The sequence below is a fragment of the Culex pipiens genome, chromosome 1, assembly GCF_016801865.2.
Source record: "Culex pipiens pallens isolate TS chromosome 1, TS_CPP_V2, whole genome shotgun sequence".
Taxonomy (NCBI): Eukaryota; Metazoa; Arthropoda; class Insecta; order Diptera; family Culicidae; genus Culex; species Culex pipiens.
In genome coordinates this window covers 116,991,494-117,010,585 of record NC_068937.1, presented here as the reverse complement: position 1 = coordinate 117,010,585, position 19,092 = coordinate 116,991,494, and the positions used below count along the sequence as shown (strand labels likewise).

Sequence of the window (19,092 nt, the reverse complement as noted above, 5' to 3'; positions counted from 1 at the left end):
TGTTTACCAGTGAAAAGAGCTTTATGAAGTTTCGCCAAATTTGGGCCTTTGAAACTTATAGGCAAGCGAGACAAGCTCAAAATTGAATAAAATATACTCGATCCACTCTACGTTGTTCAGCCCCAGCGTGCATCAGCCGTCAACTGACATTCAAGTGACAGTTGCCCCCTCGCCCCCATCGACTCCACCCCGTCCTGTGTGTCCTGCTGCCATCTCGTCACCACTGCGCGGCGCCAGATCTTTCTCTCTGTTCCAACACGGCACGCGCGACCTCGTGTATTTTCTGCCAGCTCTCCTCCAGCCTGGGCCACCGCCAGCGGAAAAATCAGTGATTTTTATTGATTTTTTACGTTCCGTGGACAATCCGTCTCTCTGTCGTCATACTTCCTGTTTGCTGCAGCTAAAAGCAAAGGTAAGTGTCCTCGGCGGGGGCGAGGGAATCTTCCTTTTCCAACGTGGGACAATGACCCGAGCTGGGCCGCATCGCGATAAAAATGTCGGAAGAAAGTTTGTGCAATTTTTGCGAGTCGAGTGAGCCAGAGTCAGCCAAGGGGAACCAAGTCGCGGAAGAGTGATATCGATTTGCTGCCGGTGCAAGCTTGGATTTTTCCTTTAACGCAATTTCGTTTGCCCTCTGCGAGGCCAGGGAAATTGCGTTTCCCTGCTCGGTTCAAGGTCGTCAAGACGTCCAAAAATATCCGCTTCCTCCCTTTCCTTTGTGAATAAATAGAAGAAGAAAAAAGTGCTCACAAAAGTTTGTGTCCTCTTTCCCTTTTCCCAAACAGATCAATACAGAGAAAATGGCTTCCCCACTGGCGTGCGAGAAATACTGGGCGGACAAGGCCAACATCGACGGGGCCGAGAAGAAATACTACGAGTGCCTGGCCCAGGTGAGTTTCGGGGGCTTTGAACGCCGTTTTATTCTGAAGTATCATGTCCACACTGCCCATTTAATCACTAATCCATAACTTTGATACCTATGCCGAAAACTTGTCCGGGAAAGTCCATGCGCGATTGCCATCACAATAGTTCGCCATTTGTTACCGTGATCGGTTTTACGTAGTTGCCCAGAAATCTGCTCTCTAGAACGATGTCCTCGTTTTCCCTAATTCCTCCCTGGCATTTTTAAAACGTCCAGAGAGAAATCCTTTTTTTTCTACTGACTGATCCTGATCAAAATTGATAACTAACAAGTTATCGTACCCAATAAATCAACAAATTGCGGACTTGCATTATTAGAATTGCCGAATAAACATGGTTTTTTCTTCTGATTTTACAAAAATAAATCGTACAATTTTGTTTTTGAGTTGAATTTTGATTGTAATTGTTCAGTTCAGCAGGGTGGCCACCCAAAAAGGAATAGTCGGGAATTGGACAATCCGTCCGCAAACAATCGTAAACAATCTGGTCATTTGGAGCTTAACATTTCAAAAGGGCACAAAACTTTTGTAAACAATAGTGTATCCCTTTCACTCCAGAACAGTATAGCTCTGGTTCCTTGCGAGTGTCCTATTTTCTTACCTCCAAGTTGGCTTGGTTTTCATGATGACCTAGCTGGTGGCCTGTGGAAACGGATCGTAAACCTTTGACCACCGCGGGTCAGAGTCGAGACGGCTAAAAGAAAGGGGCGCGACAATGTGGGAAAGGGAAATAATTTGTGATTGTAGACGGTATTGTTTTGATTCGCAGTATGTTGAGTCAAATGCTGTGGATGTACCTGAAACATCGCACAACGGGGTTTCTCTTCTCTTCATTCTCAGCTACCACCTATCTCCTATTTTTATTTTGCTCTTCTGATTCCCAATTCTTCACTGATTCTTCTATTGAATATCCAACATTTGATTTTAATTTTACTAACTTTTGATTCTCTTATCTCTCAAAGCTTTTCCACTCTTATTTATCAATTGATACTGCTGTAACAAACTTTGTTTTGTTTTTTTCCCCCTTAAAAATATACTTTTCCTTAATGTACTAGTAATATCAAGTCTATTTATCATTCGCCTAATCTTTTTTGATTTTATTGCGAATTTATTTATTTGAATAATTCTTTATCTGTCCTATAAATTATCATTACTATAATCTAAGCTTGTTTTGTATCTCTATTTATTAACTATTGTCTAATTTTACATCCAATACATCTAGCTTCTCATTTTTATTCTTTAAAATACGCTCATTATTCTCTTACTATTGATACTTGATTTTTATAAAATAAATTCTCTTTAACTGTCTATTGTTTTCAATCTTCACCCTTTTTTTCAAACACGTGAGATTTGAGCCCTTACTCAATTTATGGAATGATTAAAGGATTAACACAAACATTACTATTGTATTTTTGGTAAACTTTTATAACATGCTTAGGACCAAAACATTGTAACAAAACACCGCGACAAAAGAAATAGCAACAGATAAACAGACTCAACAATAGGGAAGATTTCAGGAGAAAACAATTCACAGTAAATAACAATAAGTTTTTGAATTCAAACTAAAAATAAAACAGTTTTTGCTTTAATGAAAGTTGATAGGCACACTATAAATGGTTAGGCGCTTATACTTACATCAAACCCTACGTAATGTACCACCCCCGGCCGAGTTAAAATGCGTAACCGGAAAAGAAGGTGTGCATGCCTGGCACGAACACTCAAAGCGTGTTCTAGCGTGTTGCTCGTACTGACTCAGAGCAAGGGTGAGATGTAGGTGTAAGGGCAGTGCGTGTTCGTCGGGAATCTAGTGCATAAGATCGGTCAAGGCCCGTTCTTACACTGAAAATTGCGAATTGCGAAAAATTACAAAATTAAAAAGGGAACTTATCAAAAACATTTTTTTTTTTTAATTCCTTGACATTTTTCTAAATCCTTTGAATGAATAATAACAGCAATTATGTTTCAATCATTCTTTGATTTAAAATGATGATGCAGTTTTGAAAAAATAGGAACGCTATCTTTAACTTTTTGTCACTTTCAGTTGAAACGAAGTATCAAAAACTATAAGTTTGTCAATTTAAAAAATAACATGGAAGTTATAAGTATTGTTGAACTTTCGATTATTTTTTCAAAGACTAATTGTTTGTGTTTCTACTCTGAATCATAATAATGAAATTCCATTTTTGAAGTGTTTTTTTATTTATTGTTTAGTTTTTGTATTTACAAAAAATACCTATATTTGGATTTTTTTTTTAATTCATTGTGATTTTTTTTTTCGCTGGTTAATATTGACTGTTCTTATAGAAAGTTTTTTGTTTGAAATCATTCTTTAGATAAGAAATGCCTATTATTTGAGCATTCTGGAAAAGTCTGGAAAAAAGTCGGGAAAAAGTCGGGAATTTGAAAATGGAATTTGAGTGGTCACCCTGGACCTTACATAACTAAAATAGTTTCCATGAAGTTATACCACTTTTATAAAAATAGTCACTTAACAAAACATTCATTTTGAAAATAGTGTTAATATGTTGTAATAAGACACTATTTTTCACAAATAAACGTAAAACAACTAAATAATCAACTAATGTTGCATTAAATGTGATTTGTGAAGCTACCAGAAGTGAAATAATCCATTTAATCCAAATTTCGTAACTCTTGTTTTTTTTATAAGGCAGGAAAAGCGTGATCCATTTTTCCCCCAAGTGGATTTTAATTTAACACTACCACCACCAAGCCCCTAAATGATTAAATCAGGTTCCGTTGTTGTTTGTTTACCTTGGTAGTAACATCTAGTAATGTTATAAGCATTGAACAAACTTATAAATATTGCCCTAGGGAACACTTTTCCAGCGAGCAGACATCTGGGTAACTTCCGGGTACAGAAATCCGTCACTCCCGCCACACACACACATCCCTGTTAAACGTGTCCGTCTCTATTGTCCCCTTGTGTTCTAACGCCGCAAGCAGCTTTCACTCAACGGGAACTCCAAACCCGTCGCCGCGGTCTGTCCGAAGGCTGCAACGCCGCAAAAGGCGCCCACTCAGGCCAAGCAGGAAAAGTCCCCTCCGGTTGCAGTCGCTCCCCAGCCGGAACCTGCCGCTGCCACCGCTGACCAAGCCAAGGTAAAGAAGGACAAAAAGCGAAACAAGAAAAACAAAAAGGACGCTTCCCATTCGCCTGACTCGAGCGTTGCCGCTGCTGCTGCTACCCCGGTGGCGACACCTCCGGAGGAACCGGCCTCCGCCACCGCAATCACCACTGCGGCCGGGGAACAAAACAAGAAGAAGGCCAAAAAGAACAAGAAGAACAACGCGAAGGCTGGCTCGCCGGAAGTGGTGGCCGCCGCCGCCGCCGGTTCCATCCCATCCCAAGCGACTAACACCAAGCAGTTACTAACCGACAGCAACAAGGTCCAGCAGGAGAATGCCAAGAACCTGAAGGAGAAGGAAAATCTGGCGCACAAGATGTGCGACAACATTACCGAGGAGTTGAGCAAGGTTAATGCCGTTGGCCCGAGTGTCCGCGCTGTTCGAAATTCTTCCGTTTTGTTGTAAACTTTTCTTTTATTTGTTGAAGGTGTGAACACTTCCGACGTTGCCGGAAAGACTCGAAAAAAAAAAAAAATGTCCCGAAGTGTTCACATTTGGATTGGATTTTAAATTGCTCTTCTTCTGTTGTTGGCTATCGCTCCTCGCGCAGGTTCCGACTCCGGCGGAGTCGGTTCCCTGGCAAATTGTGGATACTTTTTGTTGCAGAACTCTCTTTCTTTTGTTTTCGTGTGCGTGTGTGCAGAGTGTGGTTGCTTTGATGATTTTTTTTTTGGTAAAAGTAGATAAATTTGGTTATTGTTGTTTTTGTTTCTATGGGAGCGTTCTTTTATTACGTAACGCGAAAAATTGAACTTTTAGACCCCCCTCCCCCCCGTCGTAACAAAATTTCCATACAAATTTTAAAAATTTTGTATGGAGCGTAACACGGCCTCCGACCCCCCCTCCCCCCCTACTGCGTTACGTAATAAAAGAACGCTCCCTATGCCCATGTTGTACAGACACATTTCCTCTCAAGCTGGTCCGGATCTGGCCGAAAACTGACGGCGCGTTCAGATCCTCGCGAAACAGATCTTAGCTTTCTTTAGTTCACCCTGTCACATATCACGTGTTCCTTTTGTACTAGACTTTTTTGGCACCCCGTATGTTTTCTAGCAAACATAAGCAAAATTTAACGCCACCCACCACTAAATTAGCTTTCCTTTCGTGTCTTTTTGTTTTCTTCAACCAATCTAGATGGGTTCATTCCCGGCACAGTGCACCCTAGCGTCGGAGATCTCAAAGGCCAGACAGCACATTAAGAATTCCCTTGAGCGAGTATGTGTCGTGAAGCCGCGCTTCCCCCAGTTCTGTTCCGTGCGGACCCTTTCCAAACCCAAATCTCTCTAAAACTCGCCCTTTGCTGCCCCTCTTCCAGATGGACGGAATTGCTGCCCTGGCCGCGAGTCCCGGTGCCGAGCTGTTGGACCGCCTGTCCACGATCGAGAAGGAGAACGAAAAGATGCGCACCGTCATCGATGGGCTGAACAACCTGGTGATTGACCTGCACGCCCGCATCAAGACCCTGGAAGCGGGTGGCGCCAAACCAGCCCCAGCTGCCGCCGCCAAGTCTGCACCTGCCCCAGCGAAGAAGGCCGCCACCGCACCTGCCCCTGCCGCCGACGATGACGATGACGACGTGGATCTGTTCGGCTCGGAAGACGAGGACGAGGACAAGGCCGCTGCCGAGTTGCGCGAGAAGCGTCTGGCCGAGTACGCCGCCAAAAAGTCCAAGAAACCTGCCCTGATTGCCAAGTCGAACGTCATCCTGGACATTAAGCCGTGGGACGACGAAACCGACATGAAGCAGATGGAGCTGGAGGTGCGCAAGATCACCATGGACGGTCTGCTGCTGGGCGCGTCCAAGCTGGTCCCGCTCGCGTACGGAATCCACAAGCTGCAGATGTCCTGCGTCATCGAGGACGACAAGGTCTCCGTTGACGAGCTGCAGGAAAAGATCGAACTGATCGAGGACTACGTCCAGAGCGTGGACATTGCCGCGTTCAACAAGATCTAAGTCAGCCAGCCCGAAAGCAAACACAAAACAACAAAATGCTCGTATCAACAGTTTCCTTTCAAATTGAAAGTTTTTTAATAACCTAACACACTACAACATCCACACAAAACAAACTTAACAAACAACTACAACATTGTAATCTTGAAAGACTAAGCAAAAACAAAATTCGTACATGTTCAAAATGAGACAAACAAAAAATATGGAATTTATGAACTCAGCCATCCGACGCTTTTCAATGTGAGAAAATACCCTTTGCATCTTCGTCATTTTGTCAAAAATCAAATTATTCGCTCTACAGCATTGCCTTGGCGATCTCGATTGCGAGATTCCTACTCGAAACTAAGTGTCCGAAGGCTTGATTGTTGAGGTAATTACACCTTAGCTTCCATCCACCCCGGGATTCGACCATCGACTTCACCGAGACAGGCCCCAGGGAGACGACTCCTACACCTGGACTGAGCTAACGAAATATTTTCGAGGATTTTTCTGTTCTTTCAAATATGACCCAACAGTTCAAAATTCAATGAAAAAAACGTTACTTAATCCACCTTTAGGTGGTTGTTGCCTTCCTCATATTCATAAAGTCAATAAATTCAGTAAAAATAGCATCATTCCCTCTTAACATGTCTAACAAATCAACTTTATCACTCATTTCTTTTGATAGGGTTCGCAGACCTTCAATATTTCTGGCTCATCAGCAAGGTCTGATAAAAAACCTTTCCAACGATAGTTCACATGGAAGATTCAGACAATATTTCTATCACAATATCTGAAATCCGGCCTCCAAAAAGTGTATAAATAACACTTAAGTGCTGATAAGTTGTCAGATCCTCGATGTTTTAGGCTCATTTGAAAGGTCTTTTGATTATATAACTATCAATGTCACTGGAATATCTTGTCACAGGCTCAACCGATTTTGGCCGGAATGGTTTTAATCGATCCGTCTTAACTTCCCCTAAGTTGCTATTGAAATTCATGCAGTTTTATCATGTATTTAAAAAGTTATGTTAAAAAAACTGTTTCATATTAATTTAAAATTATGGTAAAAAGGGTGGTTTTTTCATGAAACCCTCACATGTTATATATTTTTAGAAAGCATATGAGAAGACCTTTCTTGTGGATTAAGAATTTTCAAGATCTGACTTACCTATCTAAAATTACAAGCAGTTTAAAAAATGGTCTGAATTTACATAACCTCAAATGGTCCCGTCTGATCGCCTCGTAAAAAGCCTTGTAAAGGATGCCATCACCGACACCGACGTAACACTCCTTGTAAAAAATCTGGTGAAATGTGTCCCAGCACGACTCACCCCAATCACTTCCTTGAAATCACCCCTTGCCGATAAAAATATATTTCGCAACACTGCTCGACCCATTGTTTGCAAACAAATCGTAGTTTATGAATGAATCAGCTGATTTGTGTTTACAAACAAAATAGAATCAGTGTTGCCTTGCTGATAAATTTTTCGAAAAACCGTTTGACAGCTCACCGGACTTACCGGAGGGGTGATGCAAAGAAGGGTCATCTTTTTTACTTGAGTGTTACGTCGGTGTCGGTGATGCCATTTTCCTGAAAGGCGGTGTCTGTATAATCTTGACCAAAAGTCTGTAGGAAGCCTTTTTTTTACTCGTCACTTATTTTTATTAGGACCTCTTAGGTGCTGCGATCACGTTAGGGGAGATCCATAAACCATGTGGACACTTTAGGGATTGTAATCACTCTATAAATGAGAGGAAGGCACCAAGCACCTAAAGGTGGATTAACCCTCTACTGCCCAAATTTTTTTTCGAAAATATTTATTTTTCCCTGTTTAGGAGGTCATTTTGAGCAACTTTTGTTCTACGAAAAACTTTACTTTTCTTGTTTTATGTTTTTCTTGTTTCATTTATAGTATTTTAATTTGCATTTATCTTATTTAGTTTATGTTTGTATTTGGTAGTATTTGGCCTACTCTACTACTAATATGATTACATTTCGCCTATCTAATTTTGTCATGTTTTTACAGTCACTTTTTCAATTTTTTGCATGTTTTTCACATTTTCTGCTATAGAATCGGGTCTCGTGGCGCAGGGGTAGCGGCTTCGGCTGCCGATCCCGATGATGCTATGAGACGCGGGTTCGATTCCCGCCTTATCCACTGAGCTTCTATCGGATGGTGAAGTAAAACGTCGGTCCCGGTTTCTCCTGTCTCGTCAGAGGCGCTGGAGCAGAAATCCCACGTTAGAGGAAGGCCATGCCCCGGGGGGCGTAGTGCCAATAGTTTCGCTATAGAATCGCACCATCATCATTTAAATTGCAAAAAAATGCGTAGAGGCATAGTCTGGGACACTACAAAAATTACTGCATACTTCTTTTTATTGAAAATATAGGAAATGTTAGTAAAAAACACTGCCAAAGTTGACCCCTAAAAAAATGACATTTTTAAAAACATTGGCAAAGTCACATAAAACAATGCTTTTTAAAGATCAAAAATCGGTTGGAAAATTGATTTTTGGCGATTTTTTAGATCGAAGCCCGTCTAAAGGCGGGGATAGGTTGTAGAGCAGCGGTTCTCAACCTGGGGTACATGTACCCCTTGGGGTACCACGAGCGGTCTCAGGGGGTACCGGAAGACATACCCCGTAATGGCGGACATTTGAATTTTTTTCCCAGACAAAATATTTGAGAGAGGAAAAAACAAACAAATTAGAAACAAAAAATTAACGCAACATTTTTTTTTGAACATTATTTAATTCAATATGTGTTTGCTAATCATTAAATTTGAAAAACAGCTATTTCGCATGATTGATTGATGCATACAAAATGGGGGCTGTCCATACATAAGTGCTATGAATATTTTCAAAAATCTGTACATTGAGATGGCATTTTCTGATCACAATTCGATAAGAGATTTCATTAATTTCAATAAAGTGTACCGTTTATTTAGTTTTTTGTTCATTTTTTTTCTTTAAATTTTTGTCTCAAATCTGGAAAGAAAGAAATAAACTACCATCTTTTAAAACAATTCAATAGGTTGGAAAAAGATTCTAAAGTTTCATTATTTATCATTATTTTTTCGACCTGTCTTTTAGTGTTGCCAAAAATTAAACTTAGGAAAAAAAGTTTTTATTGTAAATGTTACCCAATAAGGTACCTAATTTTTTAATTGATCTCATTTTCAATGCTACAAAAAAAAATGAAGTGATTTTTTTTAATAAATTTTTCTATTTTTATTTCAAGATCAAGACTTTTCTTCAAAATTATCAAACAAAACACTCTGTACGAGTAAGGACCGGTTGGACGGCCGGAAATGAAACACGACGGATTCAAACTAAAAACGTTACTTAATCCACCTTTCGGTGGTTGGTGCCTTCCTCAATTTCATATAGTGAATATATTTAATCAAAATAGTATCATTCCTCCTGATAGATGACAGATCCGAACAATATTCTTATGAACATATCTTAGATCCGGTCTCTAAAAAGTCTATAAATATCGTTTAAGCGCTTGTCATTTTTGATAGGGCTGTCAAATCTTCAATCTCAAAGACTCGTTGGAAAGTTCTTTAAAATACCTTTCTTAAAAATGTATAACATGACTGACTTTCCAACAAAAACCACCCTTTTTACAATCTTCTGGAAAAATCACAGAACAGAATTGGCATATTTTGACTCAATGTGAGAAAATTTAAACCGTCCTTTTTTGCTCTGTTCTACTACTCAACACTAGGTGTCGCTTTTAAATCGACTAAATTATTCGCTCATTTGGTGCCTTTCATTTCACAGTGCAGCAAACGTCAGTCATGTTGAATGTTTTGAATAATTATCGCGAATGTTGTTGTTGTTGTTAATTGCTTTATTTCCGGCAGCTTTAACCTCTCGGTAATTCGCTGCAAATGGGTCTAGTTAGAAATTTTTGAGAATTTTTTTAACTTTTGGCACTAAGTATTTAAGCTGAAAACAATATTAAATCAATGACTATGGTAAGTGTAATGAACTTTTGTTACAATATATAATTATACTTTTAAATCCTTAATTCTAGCAAGGAGGAGCTGTACCGTCCACCTTCGACTAGGAGCCGCATCGACATGCCAAAGGTGCTGTTCCGTGGCGCGCAACCGTTGACCGGTCTAGATGTGGAGCGGGGTCGGACCGACGAAGCCGACCTGAACGCGTACGTCGAGCCGGGTGGCAAGATCCAGTTTATTTGCGACACCCGGACGTTCCGGTGACGATGCATGGAGGAAAGAAGGAGAACACTCCGCTCATTGATACCTCGGTGGCGCAGATCTTCTTGAATCTTAACTGTCGAGCAGTCAAGCGCGGGTGATTGAAAGTTGGCTGTCTGCCCCGACGCCGCAGAAACACTTGTTTAAAAATAATCAAGAGGAAATAAATACTTATTTCAGCATGAATATGGTGTTTTTCTGCATCCAAAAATCCAATAAGAAAGTTTGATAATTATAAAGTTCTAAAAGGAATGCCATCCAATAAATTTGCGTTTATTGTAATTTTACACATTTTCCGGGGTATGCTACTACGGGCGAAAATGGGTGAAATCGTAAAAAAAAACATCACTCAAAACACGCGCCCCTGGAAAATGAACAGCAACAACTTTTTGGTTCCTTTGAGATCCGGCCTCGAAAAAGTGTGGAGATAATACTAAAGTGCTTATAACTTTTGACAGGATTATCAATTCTTCAATGTTTTAGGCTCATTCAAATGGTCTTTCAATTATCTAACTAACGACGGGTCGCATGATGGACCCGGACACCATTTTCATCGAAATATTTGAGATCCGGCCTCCCAAAAGTGTACAAATAACACTTAAGTGCTAATAACTTTTGATAGGGTTATCAGATCTTCAATGTTTTGGGGTCATTTTAAAGGTCTTTCAAATACCTTTCTAAAAATATATAGCATGGCCGGATTTCTTACAAAAACCACCCTTTTTACAATCTTCTGAACTTTAACCAAAATCGTTTTTTTAGCATAACTTTTGAAGTACTTAACTAAACTTAATGATATTCAAAAAAGACTTAGGGGACCTGAAGACGGATCTAACGACACAGATCCGGACAAAATCGGTCAAGCCAGTTCCGAGAAAAGTGAGTGAGAAAAAAAATTCTACGTCCATCCACACGCACAGACATTTGCTCAGAATTTGATTCTGAGTCGATATGTATACGTGAAGGTAGGTCTATGAGGCCTATTTAAGAAGTTCGATTTTCGAGTGATTTTATAGCCTTTCCTCAATAGGTGAGGAAGGCAAAACTCCTTTCTTTATTCGTCCGATCGCGTAGCGTCTTTCCAAAAGACTCCTATCGCGCGCTCAATCACGCGCCAACGAACTGTCAACCTGCCCAGGGGTGTTCGTCATCAAAGGGGAGAGTGGGGTCGGTTGACCGGAACACACTCTTTCGAAATATTATCGTGGTGTTGTTTAAAATGTTAAATGTTCAAAAAAGCAGTAAAGATTTGTTTTTAAGAAATGTAAAATATTTGATTATTTTTTGATTAAAAATAGTTACAACTCGAAAAATTCTTCTTTATCAAAAAGTTTTTCAGTAAAATTAACAATATTTTCATTGTATTTCAGAAGGAAAAAAAAGAATTGAAGAAAAGTACATGGGTATTGTGTGGCCTACCCAGTACTTTCTTTGAAACAATTCTAGATACAAGCCTCAACTTACTAAAAATATTTTTCGTTTTTTTAAATGTCCAATAAAATATTTTTTCACTTTTTAAGTGTTTTTGAAAAACCCTGACTCAATACGGTTTCAAAAACACCTAGGAAGCAAAAAAAAAGAAAATTAGGTCCAAAAAATTCCAGATTTAGTTTAAATTCTATCAATGTTCCCCGAGTTATAGTTGCAGAACATTTATAGTTTTTTTCTCCAAAATTTAATTTTCTTATGCAAAAAATCCGATATTTGGAATTTAAAAGAAACTCCTATAAACGAAAAATTTCATGTTTAAAAACTAAGGGGTACCAGCAGCTTAAGCAAAACGAAAAGGGGTACCTAGCCAAGAAAAGGTTGAGAACCGCTGTTGTAGAGGGTTAAGTAACGTTTTTTAGCATAACTTTTAAAGTACTTTGCTAAACTTGCTGATTTTAAATAGAGACCTATGGGACCCCAAGACGGATCGAATGAGACTAATACGGTCAAAATCCGTTCATCCAGTCCGGAGATAATCGAGTGACAATTTTTTGTCCACCCACCTACACACATCCACACAGACATTTGCTCAGAACATGATTCTGAGTCGATATGTATACGTGAAGGTGGGTCTAGGTTGTCAAATTAAGAAGTTCATTTTCGAGTGATTTTATAGCCTTTCCTCAGTAATGTGAGGAAGGCAAAACAAAATCTTTAAATATGTGGACCTAGCGTCGCGTTTTTTATTGAGTTGGCTTCCACAGTAGCATGAAGAACACATTTAGAAGCAAACGAATCTACAAAGTTGTCAAGAAACCATTAATGAGCTAATCATTGAATAGTTATTTTTAAGCAACCTAATGGTGTAACTTTAGGTGAAAATTAATTTTAAAGCGAGGATGGAAACATTTTGATGTACAAAAATTTTAAGTACAGCTTCAGTCGACTGGTAAGTCTATAACAATTTCTAGATTATTTAATTGCCGCTCTCATTACTGTAGAGTGACTCGTACTACTGGGAATGCCAGAGCCGAAACAAAACTAAGAAAAACGGGCAAGTTTTTCGATCTTTATGAAATATATGTGCGATCCGATTCTAGTAATAATTATAATGTTATCTTTTTAAACTAATTTGTTTTTCCTGTTCTTATCTACCATTAGCTTTAGAAAGATTGCAAAAATATTATTTTGCTTAAAAGTAAGGAGTATTTTTTATATGATCTGCAGTTTTTTTTTGTGACTATCTCAAATAATAAACCTCAGAGGATGGAATTCGGTACGCTTTAGAAAATTAAAAAAAGAAACAAACAAACTAAAGTGTGTTAATAATTACCGCTGTATTAAGTGTGCTTGTTCCAGACGTTATGTGGTTCCTGTAAAGCGCGCTTTTTTGAGTGGGCGTGTGATCAATCGACAAACACAATCAGAACGTTTAGAGAAGTTTGCATCGCGGTTTCATTACGAGCCTAGGTGTTAAGCTACAAAGCAAAACTGGGATGGTGTTTTTTGAGGGGGGAGGGGTACGTGTGCAACTGAATATGAGTGGAAGTTAGACGAAGCTTACGTGCTAGTGAATGGATACTGAGTGGGGTTTAACCGTCCAGTTCTCCGGCGGCGCACGCATCGCCGTAACTCTTGCCCTGCTTTTCCTCCGGGTTCAGCTTGATCATATCGTCGATGCGCAGGATGGTGATAGCGGCCTCCGTTGCGAACTTGAGCGATTTGATCTTGGACATGGCCGGTTCCAGCACGCCGGCCTTTTTGTTGTCCCGCACGACGCCCTCGATCAGATCCAGTCCGTACCACTTGAAGTTGGCATGCTCGACCTTGGTCTGGCTGGAATTGTGGTAGGCGCGCAGCTTGGCCACGAGATCGGTGGCGTCCTTGGCGGCGTTGACGGCGAGGGTTTTCGGAATCACGAGCAGCGATTTGGCAAACTCGGCGATGGCCAGCTGTTCCCGGGAGCTCAACGATGTAGCAAAGTTTTCGAGGTAGATTGAGAGGGCCGCCTCGACGCAGCCACCTCCGGCGACCACCTTTTTGCCTTCGAGCACTCGCTTGGCCACGCAGAGGGCGTCGTGGATGGAGCGTTCCATTTCGTCGCAGTAGAAATCGTTGGGGCCACGCAGAATGATCGACGCAGCCGTACGTGCCTTTGGTCCACGGATCAGGATCAGCTCGTCGTCGCAGATAAATTCCTGCACGACTTCGGCGGCCTCACCGACGTAGCTGGCCTCGAAGCTCTCCTCGCCTTCCATGTTGGTCAGCGACGTGAGGAACGACGCACCGGTGGCCTTGGCAATACGCTTCAGGTCCGACTTCTTGACGCGACGCACCGCCATGGCGCCGGCCTCGACAAAGTACTTCAGGCACAGATCATCGATTCCGCCGCTGCACAGCACAACGTTGACGCCCGTCGCCAGGATCTTCTCGATCTTCTCCTTTGTAATGTCCAACTCGCGGGCACGGATACCTTCCAGCTTCTCCGGGTCGGTGATCAGCACCTGCACGCCCATCTTCATTTTGGTCTTTTGCAGCGAAAAGTCCAGACAGGCAATCTTTGCGTTGGTGATCTTCTTGGGCATCTGCTGCGAGGCAATGGTGCAGTTCAGCGCGTAACCCTGGACCAGAACACTTTCGCGAGCCGACTTGCCGTGGGCCTTCAGCACGTTCACGGCCTTGATCGGGTACATCGGGTTACCCTTGGGGTCCAGGATCTTCACGGCAAGCGTGGCGTCGATGACCATCGCGGAGAAAAAGTCTGCGTCCGCGCCGATAATCTTCGAGCTCATCGAGGTCTTCGCCACGTTGATGAGCGTTTCACGGCCCAGCTCGTCGACGGGGGCGGTCAGGTGCTCGGAGATGTACTTGCACGCTTCTTTGCAGGCCAGCCGGTAGCCGGCGATGATCGACGTGGGGTGAATCTTCTGCTTCACCAAATCGTCCGCGTTCTTGAGCAGCTCGGCAGCGATGATCACAACGGATGTGGTGCCGTCGCCGACCTCCTCGTCCTGCAGCTGGGCCAACTCGCAGAGCACCTTCGCGGCCGGGTGTTCGACCTCCAGCAGGCGCAGGATGGTGGCACCGTCGTTCGTGATCGTCACGTCCCCGATGTCGTCCACCAGCATTTTGTCCAAGCCGACCGGGCCCAGCGAAGATTTGACAATGTTGGCAATCGACGAGGCGGCCATCACTGGAAGATTGGGGAGACATTTATTAGTTTTTGTAATTCCTTTGTGAAATTATCAACTATCCCTGTTTTTTTGGGAGAGATGAAACGGCCTGCTTTTGAATATTACTAATGGAACAGTGCTGAAAAGTGTTACTTTTCATCCCTTTTTTTGATTTCACGTGGTGTTATGTGATTTCCTGGTATTTAAACTCATTTATAGTTTTACTCTCATTAAATTTACCATTGTAGTACCCAAATGAATAGAGTCGTGAACTTCCTTAAAGAACTTGATAATCTGTTCCTTAGTGAGAAGTTTCGATTTGTTCGGGCGATAGCGATCCGGCTAGCAAGCACTTTTCGTCCCTGGCTTGAACCCGATTCTTGAAACTTCTTGTAGGCAGCTTCATACAGCGCCTTTGATTTGCCGGAATGTCTATGTGATAGTCAGAATCTGTTTCGAACTCACTCATCCTTCTTCAGATTTTGGGAAAAATCAACTTGACTTGACGATGGTTGAAAAAAATATGACAAAACAAATTTTCATTTTTTGCTTTTTGGGTGTTTTTTAATACCCAGAATTCAAAGGCTACTGAGTCGGCAAAAAACAAGACGTTAATACAATAGCAGGTACAACCACCCTAGTTTGCTTCCCCAAATCTAACCTCAAATAGCGGTTCGTGAGTCATCCAACAACTACAACCAGAACCTTCTGAACGGTAAATTAATTGAAAATGCAGGGAAAAGATGAATTTTCATTAAAATTTTAACGTTGGACGATCTTTTACACAGCATTTAATTAAACTTTACTATTAGGAGAACATTTTTTAAAAATCTGTCTTTGTTTTGTGTGGGTGTGAAACCCTTCCGCGACTTGTAAATGCTGTTTTTGGTGTTAATCATCGTTTGAAATTAAAGTTTCATTGTTGCAAAACACGTTTAATTGCTCAAAGTTTAAGTTTTTCATAATTTCTCAAGCTGTCTTTTGAAATCTCTTCCTAAAATTCAATTTAATCGCAGCATGTGATGATTTTCATATCCCCTCCCTCTGCTTCACCCAACCCTCCCGGCATCCATCAACACTCTCAAAAAGACTCGTTTTTTCACCGCATGTGCGAAGCCTGCCGAAGCGGAAAGCAAACACGAAAACTCACCGTTCTGGGTGCGAACCGGCGCACCGGATGTCCGCGAGCCCGCGAGGGACAGTGCACTGGCGACGGTGGACATGCTGGCTGCTGCTGGGTTACTTTGCGGACACTTTTTCACGAAAAAAAAACTAGGCGCCTGCGATTCGCGGATCTCGAGCTGAAGTGCTGGTCGCGGTGAAGGAGAACGAACGTTTGACAGCTGCTGACTGTCTCCTTTTGTAATGTTGAACTGCCAAAAGGGGAGGCGTTATGCACGGTTAAAATCTTTTGGCACTTTCAAGATTTGGATGAATTTTGAGTACTTTCAAGCAAGACTGCACGAAAACTAAAACAAAATTTTTAATGTGCAGTCGGGGCTGAACCCAACCGCCATCTTTTCAACAGCGGGTAGTTATTTTTGAAGAAACGTCACAACAAAAACAGCGTGTTCGTCGTTCCGATTGGTGTAGTTTGAAATTTCGGAACGCGTGTCGCGGTCGCTCCCAAAAAAGTTAGTTTTCAAGTAATTTTGCCTCACAAAGCAAGACAAAATGCGGAAAAAGGCCGGCCGCCGGAACAAGAAGAAGGGCGGCAGCCGCGTGAAGCTGGTCGCGCCCCAGATGGAGGAGGAACCGGCGGCGGTGAAGAACGCCCCGCACACCTTCGTGATTCACCGCGGCGAACGGTGCGCCTCGGTGGTGGCCCTTTCGCGCGACTTCCGGCACATGATGGAACCGTTCACGGCCAGTTCGCTGCGGGAGCGGCGCGTCAACAAGATCAAGGACTTTGTGAACCTGTCCGGGTTCTTTCACGTCTCGCACATGTGCCTGTTTTCGCTGTCCCCGCAGACACTGTCGCTGAAGATTGTCCGCATGCCGAAGGGACCGACGCTGACGTTCCGGGTGACGCAGTACACGCTGGCCAAGGACGTCATCAAGCTGTCCAAGAAGCAGTTTGTGGACGAGGAAAGCTTCAAACAGGCTCCGCTCGTCATCCTGAACAGCTTCAGCGGCGAGGGAAGACATCTCAAGCTGATGGCCTCCACCTTCCAGAACATGTTCCCCCCAATCAATCTGTCCACCGTGCAGTTGAGTTCGCTCAAGCGAGCCGTCCTGCTGTCGTACAATCCGGTGTCGAAGCTGATCGATCTGCGGCACTACGCCGTAACGGTCGTGCCGGTCAACCTGAACAAGGGCGTCAAGAAGGTCGTCACGCGCAACATCCCCAACATGGCCAAGTTCGACGACATTGCCGACTTTGTCGAGAAGGGCCACCTGTTGTCCGATTCGGAGTTTGACGACGAAGAAACGCACGTCGTCCTCCCACAAAATCTGCGCCGCGGAAACCTCGCCGACAACAAATCCTCGCTGCGCCTCCACGAAATCGGCCCCCGTGTCACGATGCGGCTGATGAAGATCGAGGACGACCTGCTGACCGGCGAAGTCCTTTACCACGACTACATCCAGAAGAACGCCATCGAAGTGGAGGAACTGCGCAAGAAACGGGCCGCCAAGAAGCGTCTCAAGGAGCAGCGCAAACTCAAGCAAGAAAAGGACCAAAAGAAGAAGGAAAAGGAAAAGGCCGAACACAAGGCCAAAACCGGAACCATCAACGAGCACGATCGTCAGCTGCTCAAGGACGCCGAAGAGGCCATCGCGGACGACTCGGACGAGGACGACACCCGTTACTACAAGGACGCCGTCGGTGTGGCGCCGGAAAAGGAACTGTTCGACGGGCAGAGTGGCAACCGGAAACGGCCGTACATCCCCAAGGGATCGAACTATTCGCTCAAGCCGAAGAAGCCCCGGCTGGACAAGCGCAAGGAGTTCGAGGAGGATGATCGCGAGGCGAGAAAGGGTGGCAAATTTAGAAAGGGTGGTGGGCGTGATGGTGGCAAGGGCAAGAAGGGTGGCGGCAAATTTACGGGGAAGAAAACGGGAGACGATTACAAGGGCAAGGCGAACTATACCGGGGGAAAGAAGGGAGGTGGGAAGGCCGGCGGGAATCGGGGAAAGTCGAACTTTAAGGGAGGCAAGAAGAAGTAAAGTTTATTGATTATGTTGAGCTACAAACATAGAATTATAATTGAAAATTTTACAGTTGTGTGTATTTTTTCTCTGATGTATCACTTTCCATTATGCAGTAATAATATCAAAAAGAAATGCTATTGCGGAAGGGTGTACCCCATTTGGCATAATGGACATTTGGCATAACGGGTTTTCAAGATGGACGTTTGGCATAATGGACGTTTGGCATAATTGGTCCAAGATATCAGGGACGTTTGGCATAATGGACATTTGGCATAATGGACGTTTGGCATAATTCGTTCAAAACCCATCAAGGACGTTTGGCATAATTTTTGCTAGCTTTTTTTGTTCAATTAGTATTTATTTTTTGTAAAGGATAATAGTTTATAGGTTTTTTTTTCCTTTTTTCTAAGCAGATAACTTTACTTTAAAAATGATTTTTGTTTTCAAGAAATCTTTGTCATTTTTTCCCAATAGATGTATTTTTTTTCCTTTTTTTTCTTACTAAAGCTTTAAAATGCAATTTTTCATAAATATAAAATGCTTTTTTTTTCATAAATATATAATAATGAGATTTGTCTTCTTTTGAAATATTTTGCAGCAAATTTTTTGTATTCAATTATTCCTTCTTTTATTTTAAAATCAACCTAACAAAGTGATGTAAGTTTTGCCAGTCTTTGAAATTTAGCAATAAAGATTTTATACTGTTTACCCTTTTCCCTCCTTTTTCAAATTCAACCTAAAGAATGTATGTACATTTTGCTCTTCTTTAACGAAATGCATTTAAATTTTTTAAAGCAATTTGCTCTTCTTTTATTTTAAAGCTAAAATAAGGTAAAATCTCTCAAAAAATGTGCAGTTTGTTTTTTTTTTCAAAATTTTGCAATTATTGTTTTTATGCAATTTTTTCTTCTTTAATATTCATCCTTAATAAGGGATGTACATTTTTTCTTTCTTCAAATATGTATTTGACAAATGAGTTATGAAATTTTCCCTTCTTTTATTTTAAATTCAACTTTTAGAAGGGAAAATCTCTAAAAACAATACTTTTCGAATATTTGACAATTAACTTCGATTATGAAATTTTTTATAAAATTTATATTTATTTA

The 19,092-nt window shown here is 41.9% G+C and overlaps 3 protein-coding genes across 6 annotated transcripts; 2 read left to right on the top strand and 1 right to left on the bottom strand.

Moving 5' to 3' along the window:
- The first annotated feature begins 206 nt into the window (after positions 1 to 206).
- LOC120416386 (probable elongation factor 1-delta) lies at positions 207 to 6,238 on the top strand. 4 transcript variants are annotated; one of them, XM_039578126.2, is made up of 5 exons: positions 209 to 412; positions 786 to 890; positions 3,885 to 4,415; positions 5,202 to 5,282; positions 5,383 to 6,238. In XM_039578126.2, the coding sequence occupies exons 2-5, from the start codon at positions 801 to 803 to the stop codon at positions 6,019 to 6,021; spliced, it is 1,341 nt and encodes a 446-aa protein (XP_039434060.1). In that variant the 5' UTR covers positions 209 to 412; positions 786 to 800; the 3' UTR covers positions 6,022 to 6,238. The 4 variants fall into 4 exon arrangements, with proteins under 4 accessions (XP_039434066.1, XP_039434060.1, XP_039434075.1 ...); XM_039578141.2 differs by having other exon boundaries at positions 217 to 412; positions 3,885 to 4,040; XM_039578132.2 differs by lacking the exon at positions 5,202 to 5,282 and having other exon boundaries at positions 207 to 412.
- A 6,735-nt stretch (positions 6,239 to 12,973) lies between these two features.
- On the bottom strand, positions 12,974 to 16,174 carry LOC120416088 (T-complex protein 1 subunit alpha). The gene is made up of 2 exons (XM_039577775.2): positions 15,984 to 16,174; positions 12,974 to 14,853 (listed from the first exon to the last, which is right to left on the bottom strand). The coding sequence occupies exons 1-2, from the start codon at positions 16,054 to 16,056 to the stop codon at positions 13,253 to 13,255; spliced, it is 1,674 nt and encodes a 557-aa protein (XP_039433709.1). The 5' UTR covers positions 16,057 to 16,174; the 3' UTR covers positions 12,974 to 13,252.
- A 218-nt stretch (positions 16,175 to 16,392) lies between these two features.
- Positions 16,393 to 18,053, top strand: LOC120416649 (protein Peter pan). The gene has a single exon (XM_039578462.2). It carries the CDS (start codon positions 16,508 to 16,510, stop codon positions 17,999 to 18,001), a length of 1,494 nt encoding a protein of 497 aa, XP_039434396.1. The 5' UTR covers positions 16,393 to 16,507; the 3' UTR covers positions 18,002 to 18,053.
- Positions 18,054 to 19,092: the final 1,039 nt, after the last annotated feature.